This window comes from Lissotriton vulgaris, chromosome 4_1 (genome assembly GCF_964263255.1).
Source record: "Lissotriton vulgaris chromosome 4_1, aLisVul1.2, whole genome shotgun sequence".
Taxonomy (NCBI): domain Eukaryota; kingdom Metazoa; phylum Chordata; class Amphibia; order Caudata; family Salamandridae; genus Lissotriton; species Lissotriton vulgaris.
This window is the reverse complement of record NC_141691.1, coordinates 1343165987-1343189613: the sequence shown is the minus strand read 5'-3', so window position 1 is coordinate 1343189613 and position 23627 is coordinate 1343165987. Positions and strand designations below refer to the sequence as shown.

The 23627-nt window shown below is 45.7% G+C and overlaps 1 protein-coding gene across 6 annotated transcripts in view; it reads right to left on the bottom strand.

Moving 5' to 3' along the window:
- Positions 1 to 23627, bottom strand: part of MIMS1 (mitochondrial inner membrane scaffold 1) — a 202669-nt gene that overhangs the window by 77710 nt on the left and 101332 nt on the right. For all 6 annotated transcript variants that reach the window (XM_086965565.1, XM_086965560.1, XM_086965563.1 and 3 more), the window contains one exon: positions 444 to 555. In XM_086965565.1, the coding sequence (XP_086821691.1) occupies positions 444 to 555 (112 nt within the window). The remainder of the gene's footprint in view (positions 1 to 443; positions 556 to 23627) is intronic.

The following is a 23627-nucleotide window of genomic DNA, read 5'->3' as shown; positions in this document are numbered from 1 at the left end:
TGTTGCGCACACACCGATCTTCTATTCAACTATCACGCGTTACTTCTCACTGCAGCATTAACACACTTATGTATGTTGCGCACACACCGACCTTCTATCTCACTACCTTTTTCTTGTACCAGTTTCCCTGCAGCACACACTAGCTATACATTTGTACAATGAAAATATAAAAATTTGGGAATGACATTCGTGGACATAAGCACAAAGATAAAAGGTAAATTAGTAAAGCGTTTATCTCTCCCAGACTGACCTTGAGCTTCACTGAAATGTTACCGCATGTACTACCAATTAGGATGTGCAGCAATGTTACCACTACTAGACTGTGAAATGCAATGCTGTAAATCTAAATACAAAAAGTACTGCTACAATTACAGAGCGCCCCACACCGGTCAATTAAAGGATCATAATGACAGCTTCATGGAACAGGTGCTAGATTTACATACCTTATATAAAGCGTAAGCAGTCAATGCATTTCCGCCCTGAGACTTTTTCAGAATTCCAACAATACTCTCCGGAAGTCCAATGAATTCCAGAAAAGGAATCACATTCACTCCCCTGAAAGAAAGAAGCAACATTTTCACTATCAAAGGAATACAAATCAAAACACAAACATGTTTTGCGATCTGAATAATACACCATTATAAAATAGGCACAGGCGGAAGGTAACCAACATACAGAAATGAGCTCCGACAAAGCCATACATTTTTAAAGCTCGTGATGCATTTTTTATGGCCCACAGAAACATTCACGAGCATGGCTGTTGGCAATGCAACAGTTCGCCAACCTTCATGTTGAGGTAGAACCCAATACTTCCTGCCTTCATATTTTTTGCTACACATCATTATTCCGTGTATTGGTGATAAAAAATAAGGAAACTAACGCTACATTTCCCAGAATACATTAGGTTTCAAATAAATAACAGAATTGAAAACATAAGTCTCAACACTGTCTTAACATTCCATCCTCCTCATGCCACCCTCCTAAACAAGCATGCCCTCTATTCCTCCTAGAGCCCGACACCAAGCAGTCTCCATCGTATTCAAGCAATCCATTGTTGAGGCGCACAACCAGTCCATCTCCTTCTCTTTACACCAACAACTGCCCTCTTTGTTTGCCAGCAATATTTGGCCATCAAAAAAGCCCTGCTGCGCAGATTCGAATATTCTAGTTTTTGGATGCTATCCTTCCACTAGAAGATTCTCCCATGCAAGCAGAACTTTCTCACTCCCCTTCCAGCTATCAACAGGTCTTCTACAAGACACCACCTGTTCTCAGAAAGTTTGTCCCAACACCAACTATCCACTTCCCAGGACAGATATTACATCTGAAAACACTGCCTCAGGGGTGGATTGCCCTAGGATTTGTTAGAACACCTTTCATATTAATTACCTCCTTTCAGCATTTTAGTCTCGGCACAGTGCATATGCAGTGGACATTCTCTTTCTACACCTAGGGTCCATCATCGGCACAGGGACGTGTTAATTACCATGGTTTGCAGTCTCCACAGAGGACTGAATGAGTTTTGTATATTCTCATCGTACACCACTGTAATTTGGAAGGTCTCATCACCCCAAAGTTCATACATATTCCTTAACGGATTAGAATGGGGTGCAAATTGCTCAATGCGTTAGATGGGGGAAATATTGAGGTATTCCACAGCACTACCTTTAAACCCACTGCCTCCCTCTTCAATGACAGGCAAGCAGTCCTCTCAGGTTCACCAGATGGAGTAAATGGGTGGACTGTACTGTTCCATGCATTTTTCGCCAGTGATGGCATATGGGGAGGGTTGGCAAACTGCTTGAACCTCACTGAATTCCAAGAGTAGAGAAATACATGATAATTCTGTAGGCCAACACCAGTTATTCAGCCTCAGTATTTGCTTACAAGGACCTAAAACATTTCAAAACATTCATTGTATGCCTTGCAGCATACCACTGTGCTTCTCCTATACAAGGGACCATCTACATAAATTATGGTTTGTCAGACTCACAAGCATATTGCTTCAGATAAAAAGGTATCTGGTTTACAAGTGCTTTAAAGTTGCTCAAGAAGAATCTGTTTTTATATATCGTACTGGACGCCAGACAGGTTTCAATATCACACAAAGTGTTTTGCAAAAGCTGTAACTGTAACAAACATCGCCTTTAAAGACCCACTGTAACATTTAGCGACAGTGTTAAGACATTTAGCCCAATCTTTTAGCATTTTAATGGCTGCCATAGATTAGAGTTCAAGGCATGGATTGGAGATCCTATGAGTTGCATACCAGGTGAATTTTCATTGTTTCCGCCAGGTTCACCTTTTAAAAGGTGCGCCCAGAGCAATGAAATGCACCATATTACCATGAATGAGCTGCCCCCAGTGCAGCCGCAATCTCGCGCTGGGGGCAGTGCATTCCTGTGAAAAACAGAGCAGCTGCTTTAAAGCTGCTCTGTATTTATTTCACTGTGCAAGCGACAACCCGCCTGGACATAGAAGGGGGGTCAGAGATCCCCTGGCAGGTGGTTGCAGTGACTGACTGCACATGCATGCAAGGGGATGTCTGGGGGGTCCACAGGGCCCTTGTTCCCCATTCCAGAGGGCTGCTCTAAGGGGGTGCACTGACAGTGCGCCACCTTGTGGGTGGCACACTGCTCATGCGCCTGTGAGCTTCTTTGCCTCTGTGCCTGCTTCTGCAATGTGTAAAATCGATCAGGTACTTATAAAACATAATTTTGTAGTTTCAGTAAATTGGAAGTGTAGAGCCCCTTCACAGGTTCAACTTATGCCTCTTTGTTTTTTAGATAAACCAGTACACGCCCATAAGAGAATCCCATAAGCCACACTGGGAATCAAGACGCTCCGGCATTACACAACACGGGGACTGTTGTATTTGATTCAATTTTTCTGCCCAGCGTAAAGAATGGTCTCACTACTGGGTTTGATGGTTTTGTTCCCAGTGAAAGCAGCTGCTTAATTCAGTTATACAATGTGGATGTTAAAGAATATCCAAGTAGCTGCTTTGTTTGTGAATTAAAACTGGTGACATAATGTTTGTATAATTTGTAGTTTTGTATCACTTGTTCATGTATTGTTTTTTACATCACCACGAAGTTTGTATGATTTGGTTTGATCTGTGGCATAAATAAGTGTAATTTGTTCTAGACTCAAACAGATCCAAATTCTCTGACCCATGATTCAAATGTGGAGTGAAGTACAGAGAAATGAGCAGCAAATACATGCCTCAAGCCAATATAAATTGAATTGTTGGTTCATAGTCTGTTAAATTAATGTAACAGCATTTGAAAGGTGACTGCTAGGACACTTCATGCTCTTAGTTTAATACGGCCCTGTCCAGGCGCCTAGGGCCAAACCCCTTGTTACTGTTACGCTTCTGTAATACAGCGCGGGCACAGAGGCAAAAGGATTCCCTCATTTGTATGGGACACACCCCCATGCAAATGAGGAAAACCGTCTGAAGATAGCACTGGCGCTTTAAGTGTGCCAGCGTTATCGGTATTATAGAAGGGGACGCACTAACATATGCAGGTCCTTCAAAGTGGCCCTGGTCGCACAAGTAGGCGCAAACGCCCATTGCGCCACGGTACAAGTCTGTAACAGGGTCCCAGATGTTCGACTGCCCTTCTTATGGATACCCTAGCATGTATCACCTAGGTTTTGGGTGTACGGGGTTGAAGCGTATGTGTTGAAGTTTACTTGCAATACAGCACCATGAGAAACCTAATATATATGAAAAGGAGGAGTACATTTTCAACAACGAAGTAACATAAAACACGTTTTTGGTAACTTGAGCAACATAGTCTACCAGTACTTCGACAACAAAGTCCCTGCTATCATTGATTTAAATACAGCCATCTGCTTTGACATTTTACAGAAGAAGAGTGCCATGCAAAAGCTCTTAAGTACAAAGAGGAGTGCCACTCTAACGTTCTTAACACAGCAGGCTGGCATGAGGTGACATTTAAAGATCTGCAAAGGTAACCTTTATCACATTGAGACAAACTAAACTTAGAATGACATTTAGCGTGCCTAGCTCTTGTAAAGGGCAATAATGCCAGCTAGTTGAGGAGGGTACAGGGAAAGAGATAGGGAGGGTGTGACGGACTTTCAAAAGATAATACTTGTATTCTCAAAATGTACAGATACCAAGAGTCTATTTATTCTCAATTTCATTCAACACAGTTGCTTTCCTTTGGTTAAACACACACAAGCAAAGGTGACACTTATTTTCAAATTATATCCTCCTGCTACGAGAGACCACTACTTTAATTGCAGTAATGCTACCAGTGGCTTACCTACCGTTACCATTAAATTACAAGTAACCAGAAAGCCAAACTCCATGTCTAGGCTTTCACTGAACAACCTAATGCATTCTGCTACTTGTAGAATTGCTTCTGTTCCATCCCAAGGACCGATGAACAAAACTAATATGTTACAATGGTTTGTAAAGTGATGGCCAACGATGTAAAGAAAATGCTAATTATCCTATAAACATTTCTTCATACTGTGTTGCGCTGTAGATTCACATGTTTTGCATACTCCTGACATCTAGCGTTGGCTCTGATGTTTCCAGGTAGTTTTTGCTTGAAAAATAATTTCAAGTCACAGGATGCAGGGTCCTTTAGTGGATAATACGCTAGGGCACAGACTCAAAGTTAGAAGCTTTCCGCTCAGCAGTTGAAAGTATATATAGAAGGGTAAGTGGACGTATCATGGTGCACCATGTGTATTGTGCTGAAAGAGGTATAAAAGATAAAGAGCTGCAACAAATATAGACTTCCTTATCCGTTCGTAGCATGTGTGTCTGTAGATACACATGCTTTTCGTACACTGTAAAGGAGTCACCTCTAGAAGCAGAGGTTAGCCCGTGAACTGTACAGATGTCTGGAAATAAATTCTTAATGCGGTCTGTTCTGGCCAACTATAGCCTTTTGATGGGCTAGAATATCTTCACAACAGTGTTTGGAAAATGTGTATGGGGTTGCTCTGGAAGCTGCTCTGGAATCTGCTTTGCAAATGCTAGCTAGCGGGATATTACCCAAAAAGGCCAAGGTTGTGACTTTTTTTAAAGCATAACAGTATGTATTATTTATTTATTAACACCACATGCTCTCTCCACATCCGACTTATGGTTAGTTCTGAGAGCAACCATGTCCCTATGAACCAGATAGGAAGGTTGCTGCAAAATAAGTGACAGCTCACTAATGTGTTATAGTGTGAAGTTATGGATACAAAAGAAGCTGCATTCTACGAGAAAAAATGTAAAAGGGCAAGTGTGCATGAGTTAAAATGGAGGTGATCCATGAGCATTGGCTCTTCGCAATGAAACCATCTATGCGAATTTCTGAAAGTGTTTAAAAATGTGGTTATTTAATCAATAGTTCCCTTTCTACTCTGTTTGCATCAGGCGGCGCCTGGAAACCTCCGGGTAGCTGTATGCCTTATAAAATTAAATAACCACAACAATAGTGGAGTCTACAATAAAATTCCTTGCAGGGGAGAGGGTACCCTGCACAGCAGATCCTATTGAGGCCCTCCATGAATGCTTTGATTGCTAAATATGGAAGAACGCTCCCTTTTTTTGCATCTAGGTGGCAAAAGTTGCTAGATGCAGTTAAATGGAGTGTGGGCAAGGACAGACTTTTGTAGGTGCAAGAGGTAACAAATGAAGTCCTGGACAATCTGCTTTAGACGGTCCAGGAATAGTGAATAAACCTTTTCAACATTGCGGCATTACTGGCAGGCTCGTGCTGGGTAGTCATGCACTCTTGTGGGAGCTGCAGATAGCCAGACTCTCAGATATGACTGAGTTCTGGGTGCCTGACCTGGCCATAAGAAGGGAGCTGATTGTAGGGGATGATACACATCAAGAGGAATGTCAAGTACCAAGGCTGCCTGGAATATGGGGGAGCCACAAGGTGGTGTTTGAGGGATATCTGCAGCATCTTCCGTAAAACGTACAGAAGAAGTGGGAGTTGAAGAGAAAAAGAAAGGTAGGTATCACTGACCAGTTCATCCACAAAGCATTAGTCATAGACAAAGGGTGTGGGTACCAGAGGCCGATGTTTGGGCATTTTGCATTGTTAGATTGTCGAATACGTATATCTGTGGGGTACCCATCGCTGGAAATAAGTGAGCAGGGGTTCCTGTTTGTGCGCTTGTTGATGTGTGCGGATGAGCAGATCAGCAAAGTCTTGGTGTACCTCTGGAAGATACTCAAACAGGTGGTGTATGTGGTGGTGGCTAGCCCAGTGCCAGATCTGTTGTGCTAGTGCTGCAAGAGGGGTAGAGTGTGTGCCGTTTTGCTTCATTGCAGTCATGTTTTCTGTCTGGATGAAGCCTATTTTGCCATCAACAACCTGAAAGAAGGCTTTGAAAGCTAGGCATTTCGCCAGTAGCTCAAGGTAGTGTATATGTTGCCCCAGTTATTGAGGGGAAACACAGTCTCTGTATTGATATATTGTCTATAGGCGACCCCCATCTTGCAAGAGAGGGTTTGTGGTAATAGTCACATGCAGAACCTGGTATGAGAAAAACCTGCCTTGCAACAGATTGCTGCTGTTCCACCACTGTAGAGAGTGAAGGGCGCTGGGCTTTAGCAACACTAGATCTTCCCAGTGACCCTGTGCTTGGGTCCATTGTGCCAAGAGGGACTTTAGCAACAGGTGCAAGTGGAGCCTGGTAAGGGGGATTATGGCGATGCATGAGGCCATCATCGCTAGAAGGCGCATTACTACCCGAGGTTGATGAATAGGCTGTGAAAGAGGAAGAAGCTATTTGAAATGCGAACATCCTCTGCTGACTGTGGTAGGCTTTGCCTGTAACAGCATCTAGGACTCGTGCAGGGCTTGATCTGTTCGGTTTGTAGATGAGATTTGGTGGCCTTTATGGTGAACCTGAGGCAGTGTAGCAGGAAGTTTGAAGCATGATTATGGGTTAGGCATTGCTGCCTGACCTCTTGATCAGAAATCGTTTAGGTAGGGGTAACACACGTGCCTCTCCTTCCTAGATGAGTGGCCACCACACCAGGAACTTCGTGAACCCTCAAGGGGCAATGTTAACCCTGAAAGGCAGGACTTTGAATAAGTAGAGTAGGTAGGGGCCGGGTGGATGAGCATGTAGAAGTGAGTGTCCTTTAGGTCTAAGGCTGTAATTTAGTCACCTTGATGAAGAAGGTGAAGATGTTCTCTGCTAAGGATATGTGTACGAAGTGGGATGTTGGGGGGAGGGAGTGAGAGGAGTGAGAGGAGTTCTAGGCAGCAGCTGAGAAGAATCACCACGAAAACCCACTGATCTGAAGTGATTTACTCTTTAAGAGAGGAAATTGTGTCGTCTCCCCCCAACAGGTGACGTGATGGAGGGCGTTGCGAAGGGTGGAGGGGAGGAGGGGCACATCAGTGTTTGGAGGTGGAGGCCCCTTTTCTGGAGTCACCTCTCTCCCTACCCATGTGGTTAATGGCCTTGCAGGTGTCTCAAATATAAACTTTTCTAACCTGTGGATGGAAGGACTGCTGTTGCCTTAGATAGGAGCGTGGCTGATTGGGAGAAGGTGAATTAACTCCTCCTCTAGTTTGTTTTCTTTGAAAAGAATTCCCCAGCGGCTGGAGTTTGGAGGGCACCCATGGATTTTGAGATGTTGCTGTGCTTGATTTTCTCCAGAAAACTATCAACCTGTGTCCCAAATTGGCCTTCCCCAAGGGAGGCTTAGAAGATGCTGTTGAACCTCCAGCTGGAACCCGGAAATATGGAGCCAGGCATACTGTCTGAAGAACACTGGGATTAGCCCCTAAAGAGGGGGTGTCTGCACCATTGAGAGTACAATGATGTTGGAGATGATTTTGCTCCCAGGCGTGATCTCCTCCTACCACTTCCTAAAGTCTCCGGGTGGTGGTTTTGCATTTCCTCCCATCAAGCAATATGGACGATGAGAGGGTGGGGGGGCACAGGGGGGAGGTTATATAGCTTTTGACATAGAAAATGTAATTGGGGGAGGATATTTCCCTACTTTGCATGTTACCTTCCTTTTCTTGACAGGCTCCTTGCACGCCTCAGGGAAGGATTAATGTATGCCCTTGAGCATGGGTAGGAACTGTACCATTTGTTCAGATTCAGAGCATTGCTATGAGGATGTCTACTTCCTCTTGGAGGACTTGCACGTCCCCTTTGTCAAATGTGGCTACCCTTTAGATGACCTTGTGATATGCCATGGTGCTGTGGAGAGAGGATGCCCATACTGTGTAATGGTCGAATAATAGGACAACTTTGGGAGGGGGTAGTGCTTTACATTGTAGTTGTCCCAAGGATTATTTGTAGGCACTTCAAGTGCCGTGTCATAAGGATAAACAGAACAAACAGCTGTCTGGTCAGAGAAAGAATGGGGAGACTCAGGTGACACCAGCGGAGGTGGAGAAGGTGGTGTATGCAAGCGTGGCAACATAGGTGGAGAAGTGGATTGTTGAACATATGGAGTGTGTAGGAAGCTGGCTTTTTATGTAGCGTACCAAAATAAGATACAAACTCCAGGTGACGCATATTGGCTTACAGGGCTTAAATGAATAACAATAACTGCTCTCTTTTGTGGTAGTGTGGATGATCAGTTAAGGCTTATCAGAGGGTATTGTTAAGCATTTGTTGTACACACATCGTCAAATGAATCAAGAAGAAACTCTAGACCAATTTAAAGAAATAACTGATATTTTTATTTCATTTTTAACAACAAGAACTTTGTAATTAGGTAAGTACCTTTCGAGTTCACAAACTTTACAGCTAAGCAAAATGTCACACAAATGTGTTTTTACGCGGTAATGCTTTGCTATGGAAAAAGAAACCTGCTGCATACAAGTATTTTACTGGTTCAGCGTGGGGTTTTGAATAAGGCAGGAAGAATGGCGCTCAAGCTGGTTCGCGGTAGAGTATGGGATACAAAAGAAAATTTACAGTGCTGCCAGGTCAGTGGAAAAACCCAAACAACTCCTGGAAATGTGTCAGTGCAGACCCACACTGAAAATTGAAACCAAGACCCGGGCACACGTTCAGAGTAATGCGTTCAGAGTTACAACACACAGTTATGGTACTTCCTCTGAAGAAATTGTAGGGGTTGACACCAGTAGGTTCTTTAGGTTGAATTTTTGTGTGGAAACCCTGTAAGAATCGTGAAAAAAGGGCATAACTCAGTGACTTCACAGCAAACGGGAGCGATACTTATCATGGGAAAGTGAGCTAAAACATATAAATGAAAGAAAACAACATAGGATGGTCATAGACTTATTCATTGCATACCTAAATACATACGGTGTCAGTGTAGTAACGGGTAGGTGAGTGACAACATAGTGACTTAAAGGATTTTAACATCGTCAAGGCATTTGTAACCCGTCCATAAGTTAAAGGGAATTTCAGAAGAAAACAGGAAGGGAGGATTCCAAAGTCCCTGGAGTAAAATGATAGTAACATCTCAAAAGGAAAAGAAGGGAAAGGTTTTTTAGAGGAAAGCACGCAAAGGCAAAGCGGAGTTCACAAACACTATGGGAGTTACCTAGCACATGCGGGGTACCTCAAACAACAAGGAATTACAATGTGATAATCATGAAGTACGTGTATGGTAAAGAATGGTAATGTGCGATATCTGGGGAAAGAGTGGGAGTGACGGTATAAGGGGGATGGCAAACTAATTTGCATCAAGAATGAAAGTTAACATGCACGGTTAGTAGAGATGTAAATAAATAATTAACGGACAAAGTGTGAACTCACTGCTGGACCGGTGATAATGCCAACTCGGTCAAAAACTGGTTTCTTACGGATATAAGTGATAATAAGGAGCGTCAAGGATGGTTTTATGGGGAGGACGGGTAAGTCCCTTTTCCCGTAAATTCAGGATCCAAAAGGCAGTAAGTGGGCGGGTGTGTCCGTCTTACAGGGCGTCCTGTCGGGCAAAGTGTGTAAAAGTTTAAAAATAGACTCACTTAAAAGTCCCAGACTGGAGCGTTAGTGGCGTGGTTACCTGTGATGACAGGAGAGTGGGTCCAGGATCCGTCTTGCTTTCCGGTTGTGGAAGGAGCGGAAGAGACAGGAAGTGCTAAATATAGCAAAATCCTGAAGGAGTGGAGAGACTAGAGCGCCAAACCCAACTGAAATGCTGGGCGCCCAGAAGTGAGTGTGCACATGCGTTAAGCTGTCAGTAATAGAAAGAGCAGAGTGGAGTAAAAACAAAGACAAAGGAGAATTTCAGGCAGGAAAAGGGCAAAAGAGTCTAGAAAAATGGTATAACATTACGTCATTGTAGTCTGCGATTTATATGCTACTAAGCTACATTATTAAAAGCAGCGGCGGTGCGTCCATTGGGGCGTTAGGGAGTTGCCCTCCCAATGCGCACTGCCGCCATCCCGGGACCGCCACACTCTGTGCTCAGCACAAATTCAGCATGTAGTTTCTGGCCGGCCGGTCACCGGGCCGGACCAGAAACCATCGGGAACAGGGGGGGCCTTGTGCTTCGGCACCAACAGCAGCTTGTCCATATTTCGCACCATTCCATCATGCACTCTCATCTCTCCCCGTATGCCTCCAATCTGTATGCCGAGCTCCCATCTACCTCATCTATCAGTTCTGTAAAATGAATGGCCTCATTGAAATCGCTACCGGCAACATTACCTCATCGTCTCCATTTCTTTGCGTTATTGCATCATGCAGCATCACAGCAATTGGTATTCGCACCCGTTTTAAACCACATTTCACAACTACATGTGCCCAATCGCTCTACGTGCTCCCAACTCCGTGACTCATTACCCCGCTGCTATACCTCGGTAGCCCATTTTCAAACCTGGTGATTATTGCAGGGTTCGTGACCCTCCTCGCATGGGGATAAAATGGTGGGCAGAGCAGGCAAAATGTGTGTGGCAAGATTGTACACCTTGTATATAACGCGATATTTCAAGCTTTTAAAAGTCTGATTACAATAGCTGCCATCTTGTGAGGACTGCATTTCAACAATAGTGATTTTACCTGCCTGTCCTTTTAAATCAGCACAAACCATCGGAGTCGTGGAACCCCTGAGCAATGTTCCTTTCATTTAGAGGAGAAGGCGAGAAGCGGGGACATTTGGTGGAATGAATACTAAAACGTTACAGTAGAGCAATGAAATACAAGTTAACCATCATAGGCTTTCAGTCTGCAAAGGTGAGGCGACTTGAGCCTCATTTAAAAACAGCACATGAATACACGAGGTGATAAAGCTTGTATATTTATTTTGGGAAGGTCTTCTCCAAGAACGTTAGGGACATTAATCATACGAAGTGCTGTTTGTGGAGGACCCTCTCTCAGGCCAATGCCTTGTGCAGGTTTAACAAAATGTATGGGAGACGTCATTTTGGGCATATCTTGTCGGTTTATAGGGCCAAAATCCCCTCTCCCACTGTTATGTGTGCAAAGTGTTAGGTATGAGTTACTGGCACTGTTTTGAGGGGATGGAAGGTCAAATTTTTCGTCAGATGTGAAACTTGAATACACTTGCAACATCTCATGCTTTGTAACTGGAGTTTGGCTTCTTATTCCTTTTACCTGGCTGCTGGTTCAAGGTGGGGAAACTCACTCCTATGTGGAGAGGAGGGGACATTATGACCAGTGCATTATCTGGTCATGTTTCTTAGACATACAATCCTGGTATGAAACAAGTTACTTACCTGTAACTTTAGTTCTCCAGTATTGGTAACGTAAATGTAAATGTAAATGTATAGGCATTTATATAGCGCACTACTTACCCGTAGGGTCCCAAGGTGCTTCGACCGCTGCGAAACCCTTCCTGGCTTCCCTGAGAGAAGGTCCCTTAATGGGTATCTCCAGGGTGAGACCAGGCATCCCCGGCGGTCTGGTGGGGCCGTTAGTGAAGATGAGGCAAGCTAATGCCCAGAGTTGCCGAGTGTGATCGCTGATCAGAGTGGGCACCGAGGCGAGAGAATTATCGAGTCCGCTGACCCTGGTCCAGAAACCTGCCGCGCCGGGAATCGAACCCTGGTCCCGGGCCGTCCTCTGCTCTCGGGTCTGCCGCCTCTAACCAGTGAGCCACACTACTTCACGTAACTTTCATAGATTCCCATTGCTTGTATCATTCCCCGTCGTCGGAATGGGAGCCTCGGTAATAATATATATATATATATATACCTAGGTAAATACACCCTAATAGGTGTAAAAAAGTAAAAACGTAGGCCTAGGCCTCATTATATCTTGTAGCCTATTGGCGTCATTATGTAAAAAGACCCAAAAACCACCTTAGCAACCAATCAGATCAGCCTCACCCTGTGGAACCTTCCCGAGAAAGCTCAGAGCCTCAGATTTTCGTAGCCGTTGCTTTGCCACATAATCACCTGGCCCTAAAATGAGCTTTCCCAGGGGAGGCGGGTGGGCGCATGGGAATCTATGAAAGTTACCAATACTGGAGAACTAAAGTTACAGGTAAGTAACTTGTTTCTTACTCCAGTATTGGAACTTTCATAGATTCCCATTGCTTGTATCAGAGTAGATAGCAGTTAGCATACCTCAAACATTTCGTGCACAGTTACAGAATCATTACAAACCAATGATATCACAGATTATAACCACCATAAAGCAGTAACCAAAGCATAATAAACGAAATGTTTGAAAAAACAGGAGGAGGGAAGAGAGGAAAGCTCACCTCTTATTGGAAGAGATTTCTCAGGACTGCCTGTCCAACAGCCGAATCCTCCTTTGCAGTCGCCTCCAGGCAGTAGTGCCTCGTGAATGAGTGAGTACTGCTCCAGGTGGCCGCTCTGCAAATATCCTTTATGGATACTCCAGCAAACAGCGCTGTTGATGCTGAGATTGATCTTGTGGAATGCGCCTTCACCTGTCCTTGCAAAGGCTTGCCTGCCGCCTGGTGGCAGAAACGGATCGCACTTGTTATCCATCTAGAAATCCCTTGCTTTGACAAAGGAAATCCTTTCCTCGGGGCTCCGAAAGCCACAAACAGCTGGGGTGTTTTTCGAAACCCCGCTGTGCGTTGCAGATAGAATTTCAAACATCTCTGCACGTCCAGAGAATGAAGTGTTCTCTCAGCCTGGGTTGAAGGTCGAGGAAAAAAAGACTTCAAAACCACTGGTTCATTAAGATGAAAGTCTGTCGGTACCTTCGGAATGAACTTGGGGTTCATTCGTAGGATCAATGTATCATTCTTGAACTGCAAGAAAGGTTCTTTGATAGTTAAAGCCTGAAACTCTCCTACCCTCCTTGCAGAGGTGAGTGCCAAAAGAAGCGCCACTTTCCATGATAGGAACTTTAGGTCCGCCTTATGTATTGGCTCAAATGGCGATCTCATCAGTTGAGCCAGGACCACATTTAAGTGCCACACCGAAGGTGGGGGCCGAACTGGCGGAAAGACTCTAAACAGTCCTTTCAGGAATTGTTTTATTACTCTTGCTGATAATAGAGAAGGGCCCGATCTTGTTCTTCTATACCTGGAAATAGCTGCCAAGTGGACCTTGATGGAAGCATGAGCCAGGCCTGCCTGTGCCAAGGATAGAATGTATGGCAAGAGTTGATGCGGAACTGAAGAGAATGGATGTACTTTTTCTCTCTGGCACCACAAATAGAACCTCTTCCATTTCGCTCTATATGTCTTATTAGTGCTAGGAGCTCGTGCCTGCGCTAAGATGTTCCTGCATTCTTCTGAGATGTCTAAATCCTTAAACTCTCTGTATTCAGGAGCCAAGCTGTTAATTGAAGCGAGCTCGGGTTCGGGTGGAGAACCTGGCCGTTGTACATTGACAGAAGTGTCTGGCTGGGTTGCAGATGAATGGGCTGTTCCTCCGACAGAAGAAGCAACTCCGTGTACCAAAACTGGCGAGCCCAGGCAGGCGCTATCAGTATCATCCTGCACCTGTCCATCTTGAGCTTCTTGAGGACTCGAGGAATCAGGGGAAATGGCGGAAAGGCGTAAACAAACGCGCCTGACCAAGACATCGAAAGGGCATTCCCCAGTGACCCTCGATGGTGTTCCCTGCTTGCATAACACCGGCATTTCTTGTTCCCTGGTGTCGCAAACAGGTCGATCGCTGGGGTCCCCCAACGGAAGAAGATGTCCTTGACCACTGTGCTCTCCAACTCCCACTCGTGCGAGACTGCTCTCAGGCGGCTTAGTGTATCCGCCTTCGTGTTGCATACTCCTGGAAGGTGTTCTGCCACAAGCGTGATGTCCTGCGATATCGCCCATTCCCACAGCATCTGGGCTTCCTGTGAAAGCAGTGGCGATCTTGTGCCTCCCTGCTTGTTGACGTAATGCATTGCGGTGGTGTTGTCCGTCCGCACCAGGATTGCCGAATTAGTAATCCTTGGGAGGAAAGCCAACATCGCCAATCGAATAGCCCTTAGCTCCAGAACGTGGATATGTAAGCGACGTTCTCCCGGAGTCCAGTGACCACTGACCTGGAGGTCTTGCATGACCGCTCCCCAACCTTGAAGGGAAGCGTCCGTGGTAATGACGTGAGGAGCCGGTGCAGCCCTGAAACTGAGTCCCACTGTGAGGTGAGATCTTTTCATCCACCATGAAACCGACCGTTTCATCTGCTGGGTAACCGTCACCCTGTCGTCGAACGACCATTCCACTTGTCTCCACTGAAGGTCCAGTTCCTCCTGCAGGGGGCGCATTCGCAGCCTGCAGTGCGGAATCAATTGAATACAGGATGAAATCGACCCTAGAAGAGATTTGTACATCCTGACTGTTATCCAACTTTTCTTCTGCAAACGAGCGGCTGAAGACATGAGTTTCATCTGTCTCTCTTCCGATGGGAAGGCTTTGCACACCTGAGTATCGAGTATCGCTCCCAAGAACTTCACCGTACCTGCCGGCTGAAGGACCGATTTTTCCTTGTTGAGTTGTAAACCCAGATGCATAAAGAGGTTTAAGCACCTGTTCACTGCTTTTGATGCCTCTTGTAAGCTTGAAGCCTTCAGCAGCCAGTCGTCTAAGTACGGGAATACTTCTAGCGACTGTCTTCTCAGAAATGCTGCTACCGGGGCCAGCACCTTTGTGAATATCCGAGGAGCGGATTTTATTCCAAATGGGAGCACCATGAACTGGAAGTGACTCTTGCCTACTGTAAAGCGAAGGAAACGTCTGTGAGCTGGATGGATCGGGATATGAAAATAGGCATCTTCTAAGTCTAATGTCGACATGAAATCGCCTGGGTTCAAGAGGCGCAATATGTCCTGGAGTGAAATCATCCGAAACGACAGCTTCATGAGATAGGTGTTGAGCTCCCTTAAGTCCAGGATCGGACGCCACTTTTGTTTCGTTTTGCGGATCAGAAAGAATCTTGAATAGAAACCTTCTCCTCTTTGTGATAGGGGAACGCGTTGGATCGCCCCCTTCTGAAGCCTTTGTTGAACTTCCTTTTGTAGAAGGTTTAGATGTTTTGAAGTAGTGGCGTGGGGAGCTCTTGTAGGTGGAAATTCCTGGAATTCTAGTGTATGCCCATTTCGGATGATGTTCAATACCCACTGATCCGATGTTATATCTTCCCAGCTGCTCAGATGTTGTGATATCCTGCCGCCCACTGGAGATCCCAGAAGCGGAGGAACAGTTGGCAGAGTCAGGAGGCCGCTATTGACGCTTGCCAGCGTCCTTGCCCTGACGCCCCTGTCGTCCACGAGCGTTCTGACGAGAGAAAGACTGGGACTGTGACTGTCGCTGATAATATTGATTGCCGTACTGAGGTCTGTACGACTGCGACTGCTGCGAGTATCGTTGCTGCGGATAGCCTCCTCTTGGTGAAGTGAAGCCTCTTCCTCTTGCTCCACGGAACGGTGTTTTTCTATATTGCAGGTTTCCCAGAGCCCTTGCTGTCTCTGTGTCTTTCTTTATACCCTGTAGGGTCTCATCAACATGTTTCCCAAATAACATGTCCCCATCAAAGGGCAAGTCCAAAATCCTATTCTGGACCTCTGGCCGGAAGTAAGTCGCTCGCAGCCACCCTTGTCGCCGAAGAACCGCCGCCCTGCCCAGAGCACGGAAAGAGATGGTGGCGATGTCCATCGCGCAGTCAATCGTTTCCGAAGAAGAACGTTGCCCTTCTTCTAGAAGTTTCTGTGCTTCCGCTTTAGGGTCATCCGCTAGAAGGTCCACATAGTGTGCCACATCACTCCACATCTGGCGGTCGTACCTTGCTAGGATCGCCAAGGCATTCGCCGCTCTGACCAATAAGCTAGCCATCGACGAAAAACGCTTCCCCGCGTTGTCCAACCTTCTACCCTCCTTGTCTGGTGGAGTTGTGAGGGTGGCCGAAGGATTCCGTGATTTCTTCTGCGCCGCCTGCGATATGACCGAGTCTGGTCTAGGTTGTCAAATCAAGCAGGCGGGACTCATCAGGAGCTTTATATTTTTTCTCCAAGCGCGGAAGAGTTGGAATGACCGTCGCTGGGGACTGCATCACCTTCTTTCCTTCCTCCCATATGTGTTCTACAATGGGAATCGAACGCACCGCCTTACGGTATGCCTCTTTAAAAATCGTACAAGAAGCAATCCGTAGATGTTGTAGGCATTGTCGGCTTAAAGCGTGCTGTGGCTCTTTCCATCAAACTGAAGAAACCTCCCACATCAGCCGGAGGCGAATCGACCGGGTCTGGCACTGGTGAAGCCGGATCCGGAGCTATATATTGGTTCCATTCGTTATCAGGGTCCTGATCCTGGTTCTCCCCTGTTTCATCCTCATCCGAGGTATCTACTTGGACTTGCGTCTGCCGAGGATATTCCCTCTCATGTTCCTCTTGTGCAGGCGGTACTGACTGAGCTGCCACAACCTGCGGTTGAACCTGCGCTTGACCTTCCACTGGTCGCGACCCTTGTCTGCTCCTATACTCCTCCAGCATTGCTCTTAAGTCTGTCAACAGACTCATAGGCATCGTTACCATACCCTGCTGTGGTTGGGTTTCCTGGTATGCGACCTGTTTTTGTGGTCGCTGTTCCTGCCGATAATAATACTCCTCATCTAGGTCCGAATCATGGTATTTTAGATTCAACTGAGATGGACTGTATGCATCCCCATACATCTCATTCTCTTCCTCCGAGTAATCCTCTTCGTCCAACAAAAGGGCTGGAGGTAATGAAGGCACCTTTCTAGGTGAAGTCATATCTGGAGTTATCCTCCTCTTCCTGATGCTTTCTGTAGCACCTGCCGTCGACGGCGTTGAAAACGAATCCACCATCTCCTTATCTTGAATCGTCGTCGACGGGACCGTCGACGAGAGTCCCTGCACCGTCAACGGGATCGTCGACGGAACTGTCGTTGTCGACGGGCTCATCATCGTCGACGGGATCATCGACGGAACTGTCATCGTCGACGGGCTCGTCGTCGTCGACGCGATCGTCGCCGTCGAGATTGCCACCGTCGACGGAATAGTCATCGTCGACGGAATGGTCCTCGTCGACGAGGTGGTAACCGTCAACGTGGTTATCGTCGTCGACGCTGTCGTCGATCCAGTCTTCGTCGACGGCATCGACGTCGAAGTCTTCGTCGACGCTCTCGTCGTCGTCGTCCTCGTCGTCGCTGGATGGCTCGTCGACGACTGAGGAGACAAATTCACCACAGAGGCTTTAGAGCCTTTCTTGACCACTGTAGAGGCCTCTACAGTCGGTTTTTTGAAGGACTTGGCTACTTTTTCCTGATGTGAAGGCCCAGCCGAGCTCTCATCCAGTTTAGCCTTTTGCACCTCTGGTGCTTGCCTTTCCCTCTCCTTTACACTCACGTGAGGAGATTCGTTAGGCCCTGGCTTGCCAGACCTATCAGAGGTCCCAAGCATAGCCTTTGAGGGGGGTTCAGTTGAAACCTCCACAGATGATCCACCCCTCTTCAACGATGTCTTAGAAGATGAAGATCTGGCATCTTCCTCATCACTAGAAACCACTCCTTCCTTCCTTTCCAACTTCCTGAGCCACAGAAGTAGTCTTCCTTCACGATCATGGAGGGTTTTCACTGACATCCTCCTGCATATACTACACCCCTCTGCCTTATGGTCAGGGTATAAACAGTATATACAGTCATTATGTTGATCTTCAGTATAAAGTCGTTTTTTGCCACAAGTGGCACAAGACCTGAAAAGGCTCTTCTTTTCCCCATCAGCCATGCTAAAGCTGAAAGAAATCCTGTCAGAAACTGTTTAAATAGTACCTCAAGTAGAAGTTAGAGCAGAGCTCTAAGGAGACTCCCTGTCACCAACGATGCGGTAGAAAATCTGAGGCTCTGAGCTTTCTCAGGAAGGTTCCACAGGGTGAGGCTGATCCGATTGGTTGCTAAGGTGGTTTTTGGGTCTTTTTACATAATGACGCCAATAGGCTACAAGATATAATGAGGCCTAGGCCTAAGTTTTTACTTTTTTACACCTATTAGGGTGTATTTACCTAGGTATATATATATATATATATATATATATATTATTACCGAGGCTCCCATTCCGACGACGGGGAATGATACAAGCAATGGGAATCTATGAAAGTTCCAATACTGGAGTAAATGTTGTGTATGCATGCTGCTATTCTTGAAGGTGGCATTTATAAGAATGTACTATGCATTATTTGCACCTAGCATACCGCATTTCACACACTGTAGTTTATAAAGGCCTGCTAGTTTGCGATCTGTTTACTTGTTTTTAAATAAAAAACCTCTGTGAGGTAGTCAGAAATGCATTGTATCTCAAAGTCTGTTATGAAGCCACATATTGATAAGCAAGTAGCTACCTATGTTGTATGACATCTATTTATTACTGTCATAACTGTACTTTCACAATTTCTTTATTAACCTTCCTTCCTTCTCAAAATTTCTTGCATATGCACCATTTGTCCACTCGATGTTTAAATTTTTCTCGGGGGGGGGGGGGGGGGGGGGGCTCTGGGGGATGGGTTGGCCGGGGGTGTTCGGGCACGCCCGCTGCGCGCCGCGCTCGCGAGCTACAGTGCGGAAATCATTTTCCGCCGCACCAGGTTCAAATGTCACCAGCCGCCACTGATTAAAAGGACAGAATTACTATGCAAACTGGCCAACACCAGTATTAAATAAATATTAGAGAGGTTCAGTATCGCATGATAAGCTATGTAAAGCATGGTAAAAACGTCATATGCAAAAAGACAAAAGGTAATGGATATGCATTTAAGGGTTCATTGTGGGACATCAAGTGGTTTGAGCACATTGTAGTTCATAGATCCTTGTGGTTCATAGTTCATTGTGGATCAAGGATTAGACAGTTCATTGGTTTGGTGTAGGACATACAAGTATTTGCAAGTGTATTTCAGGGGTCCCCTTTTGGACTTAAGGTGTTAAGGGGTCGAGGTCACAATATCCACCAGCAGTTCGGGTTTACCTGCCCTCGAGAGTCTGGATGGGTTGGTAGCCTTGAGCACTACACCGATGACAAGAAAGGGAGGCCACCTAGAAACCGGCTGCAGCGGGGGATTTGGAGACAAGTCCGGGAACTCACAATGGGGGAGGGGGTTCTCAGTTAGGGAGAGGGCGGTGAAGCACAGTCCATGTTTATGGGCCGAGGCCAGGGAGCTCAGACGCAGAGGGTTTTGGTCAGCTGTTCTCCTGCATCGTAGGCGCTTATGGATCTTGTTCAGCCTTGCAGATGCGGACATTGATGACAGTATGTATGAAATCTATACTTTGTTAGCGTTTAACATCCTAGTACGGGTAAGCCAGGCGCATGATAGATATTTTGCCACTCCACATACAATAAGAAGGGATGTTGTATCAGTTGTAAAGATACGTAGGGCAATCCGAAAATCTCTGACCCCCAACTCTATACAAAGTGGTTTCAACCATCTCAGTCATGCCCTCTTATAAGCCATACAGCCAAACAAGAAATGTGGTAAGGAATATGATTTACACAGGCAGCATGGACAAATGCTGTTCGAGACCCTTGATCCTTTCCATCTTTCAGTGAATTTATTTAGGGGTAATGTCCCATACCTCATTTTTAGGAAGACCGATCGGTCTCTTGGTATTCCAATGAAGTCTAAAAATGGTTCCAACTTTCTGCTTGGCTTGTGTTCTAAGAACTTTGTAGTTAGAGATCCACATTTTAAGTTCTTCTGTTCCATCGCATCTACCCACTCCCAATAAATTTTCTTAATTACTTGCTTTGTGGAGGGGGGGGGGGGGAGACTGTGAGGTCCAGAATTCAGCCAAGCCCAGTTTTATAACCATTTGTCTCAGTTTATTTACCCACTGTATTTTATTCGTAGTATTCAAGGCAATCAGTTCATCCATCACCAAAGCATAGTTAGCTAGCTCTGGGGTCCTCCTCAGGCGCACCCAAAATAGCAAGGGGCGAAGGTTGACTATATCTAGGATGGAGCGTTTGCCCATGTCATGGAAAAGGGGTTTCAGTGGAGTTGACGTAGGAAGGGAGACTAAGTTCCCAATAAATTTGTTCTCTGCTCTTACCAATTCTGGGACATTCTCACAGCCCCAGAGTTCAGCCCCATAGGTCGCAGAGGGCAGCGCCCTCCCCTCATAAACAGCAAGAGCCGGGGCGATAGGTCTGCTGACTGACATTCGCTGGCTCCTTAGAATGGCACTTGAGACTCTCTTGAGGTTTAACAGCATCTTGGCCACATGGGAGTCCCACTTCATTCTACTGTTGATTCTGATTCCCAGGTAGTCAAAATCCTCATCCACCTCAAGGGATGTCCCATTAAGAATGATGATGTTTTTCTTTGCTTTTTTGGAGGGGGGCAACACCATCAACTTGGTTTTGGCCGTGTTAATGGTCAACCCACGTTCATGGCAGAACAAGCTAAATCTATCCAGTAATTTTTGTAGTCCAGATGGGGTTTCGGCGAACAGGAGAGTGTCATCCGCGAAGAGGAGAGTTGGTGTTTTCTCCCCTGCCAGGACTGGGGCGTCGGCACTGCACTCCCTCTAATGGTCTGCCACCCCATTGATAAAGAGGGAGAACAATGTTGGGGCCATCACGCAGCCCTGGCGTACCCCCCTGTTCACAGACACCCTCCCTGTTAGCTGACCCTGTCTTCCCCATCTAATCCTAGCATAGCTGTCCTCATGGAGTTTGACTATGATCTCCAGGAGGTAACGAGGGAACCCCATATCCTGCAACACCCTCCAGAGTTTGTCACGAGGTACCAAGTCGAATGCACTTTTGAGGTCTATAAAGGCCAAATAGAGATTCCCCTTCATAACAGTTACTGTTTTCCAATATATTGCCCAGAACCTAAATACCTGGTCCATTGTACCCACGTTTTTACAAAAGTCTGCTTGGAAGTGGGAAAGTATATTCCCCTCCTCTAGCCATCTGTCCATTCTATTTACAATGACCCTGCCAACTACTTTCTGTATAGCGTTGATTAAACTAATCGGCCTGTAGTTGGCAGGGTCCTCCCCATCACCTTTCTTATGTATGGTAACCACTTCCGCACCTTTCCAGGAGTCGGGTACAGAATGGCCTCCGAGGATTAGATTCATGAGGGAGGCAATAAAGTCCGACCATAACTTGGGATCATGTATATATAAATCACCCGGTAGCTCATCCGGGCCTGCCGCTTTTGCGGGGGTTATATTCCTAATGGCATCAAGAACTTCCCGGGTTGTAAAGGGTTCTACAGATACAGACCGTTATTATTTGCCCTACACGGTGGGCCTGCCTCATCTTCACCACAATACAAATTTAAGAAGTGTGAGTGCAATTGCTGTTCAGTTATGTGGTTGGCGAGGGGCTCCATACCTCTTCTGTCTAGTTTGTTTATCAGGTTCCAAAACAGAGTTGGGTTTTTTAAGCCGGCTGCGGCCTTAAGTTCCTGCCAATATTCCTACTCCCAATCCCTCTTGGCCCTTTTGATACACAGATTGTATTCCCTTCTAGCCAACCGTACAGCTGTGGTATCCTTTCTTCTAATAGCATTTGCTATGACCCTTCTCCTTTCCCTACATTGTACCGTATACCATGCAGTGCTGGCTTTTACTGGAATCTTAATTTTTTATCCCCCTGTGTTTTTTATTGTGAAAAAGGAACCAATTTTCTTCATTAGGGTGTTGTAAGAGTCTTTAAGGCTAAAATTTTGATTGGTTTGATGGACACGAATATTAGATACAAGTTCACAGGTTTCAAATTCCACCAGATCTTTGATACAAAGTAGGCGTTCTTCTTCACACAACACCCTGTTCCATTTAAGCCTGCTGTTGCAGTTGGATGGGACTAATTCTTTTGTTATCATTAATGGATCATCTGAGGATTCCTTCTCTACCCCCCATTTTATTTCCATACAAAGTGGGTTGTGATCGCTATCCTGCGACTGTATGATTTCCATATCAATTAGTCTGTTCCAATAGCCAATGTCAAGTAGAATATAATCAATTCGGGATGGACAACTAAGTTTATTGTAGGTATTCGCACCGTTTGGGTCCGAAATTGTCCTACCGTTCAGGGCACGCAAGTTCTATTCTATTGTTAGGGCATTTATTTGAATCGCTCTTGGTGTCCACTTTTTGATTGGTGCTAGGGTCAAAGGCGGGAGAGATTTTTTACAATCATCTTCATTCATGTCCATAATATCATCTGCACTTAGGGGTTCATAGGTATAGTTAAAGTCTCCCCCTATGAGGACACTAGCTAATAAGGGAATATCTGCCAGAGCCCCCTCAAGTAGGGCTATGGTAGATGAGGTTTGACCTCCCGGGGACCCTCGGGCATACACATTAAACAGCTCAATAGAGCTTATCGAATGGTAGCCCTTAACAGAAATATATAGTATATCCTGCGATGGCAAAGGGTGAACAGTAACCACCAGGTTAAGCGCTACTTTAATCCAAATATGTAAACCCCCCGAAGGTCGACCTCTCCCTGTACTAACGGCCGGAATAAAGTGGGTAGAATATCCACATTTATATTGGGGAGATAGGCTCCATGTTTCTTGAAACATGCAGATATCAAACTTATCTATGAATTCGCACCATTCAGGGTTTAGCATATTTTTCTAGAGGCCCGCTATATTCCAGGAAATCAGTTTAATTGTTTTCATGTTTGGATTAGTGTTGCTAGTAATTATATCTGAAGCTATACCTCCTACAGCGGTAGTTAGGGGCCTGTCAGCTATGGGCACTTCATTGGAACTCCCATCCCTGGGTGGAGTAACCTCATCATAAACCTCCCTACCCTCCTTGTCTACAATGTTTGCAGAACAGTTGGTCTGATGCTCGAGATTTTGTGTAACATATTTTTGAGTTGCACTATTCAAACAGTCACCCTTTGGTGGTCAATCTATATGGTTAAGGCCTGATTGATCCTCAGGCCTATAGTTAAACCATAGCGGTGCCGATCTAATTTGGATATTGCAATTCCTGGGGGGGGGCAAGTCCTGTGCTCCAAGGCTACTAAGTTCTCAGCAATTGTTCGGTTACCAAACACGATCTCAATGCAGTCTGTTGCCGAGCAGGGCAAGGAAAGTCTTTTAACATTGATCATGTCCTCCCTAATGACTGACCTGCACCCTCTTATATGACGAAGCCAATGAATGGCCTTATTACGTAAGGAATCACTATTCTCATAATTACTGGTAGCTTCCCGCTTAGGAACCCCAGTCATGTAAACAGTGGCACAGGGGAATTTTACTGCTG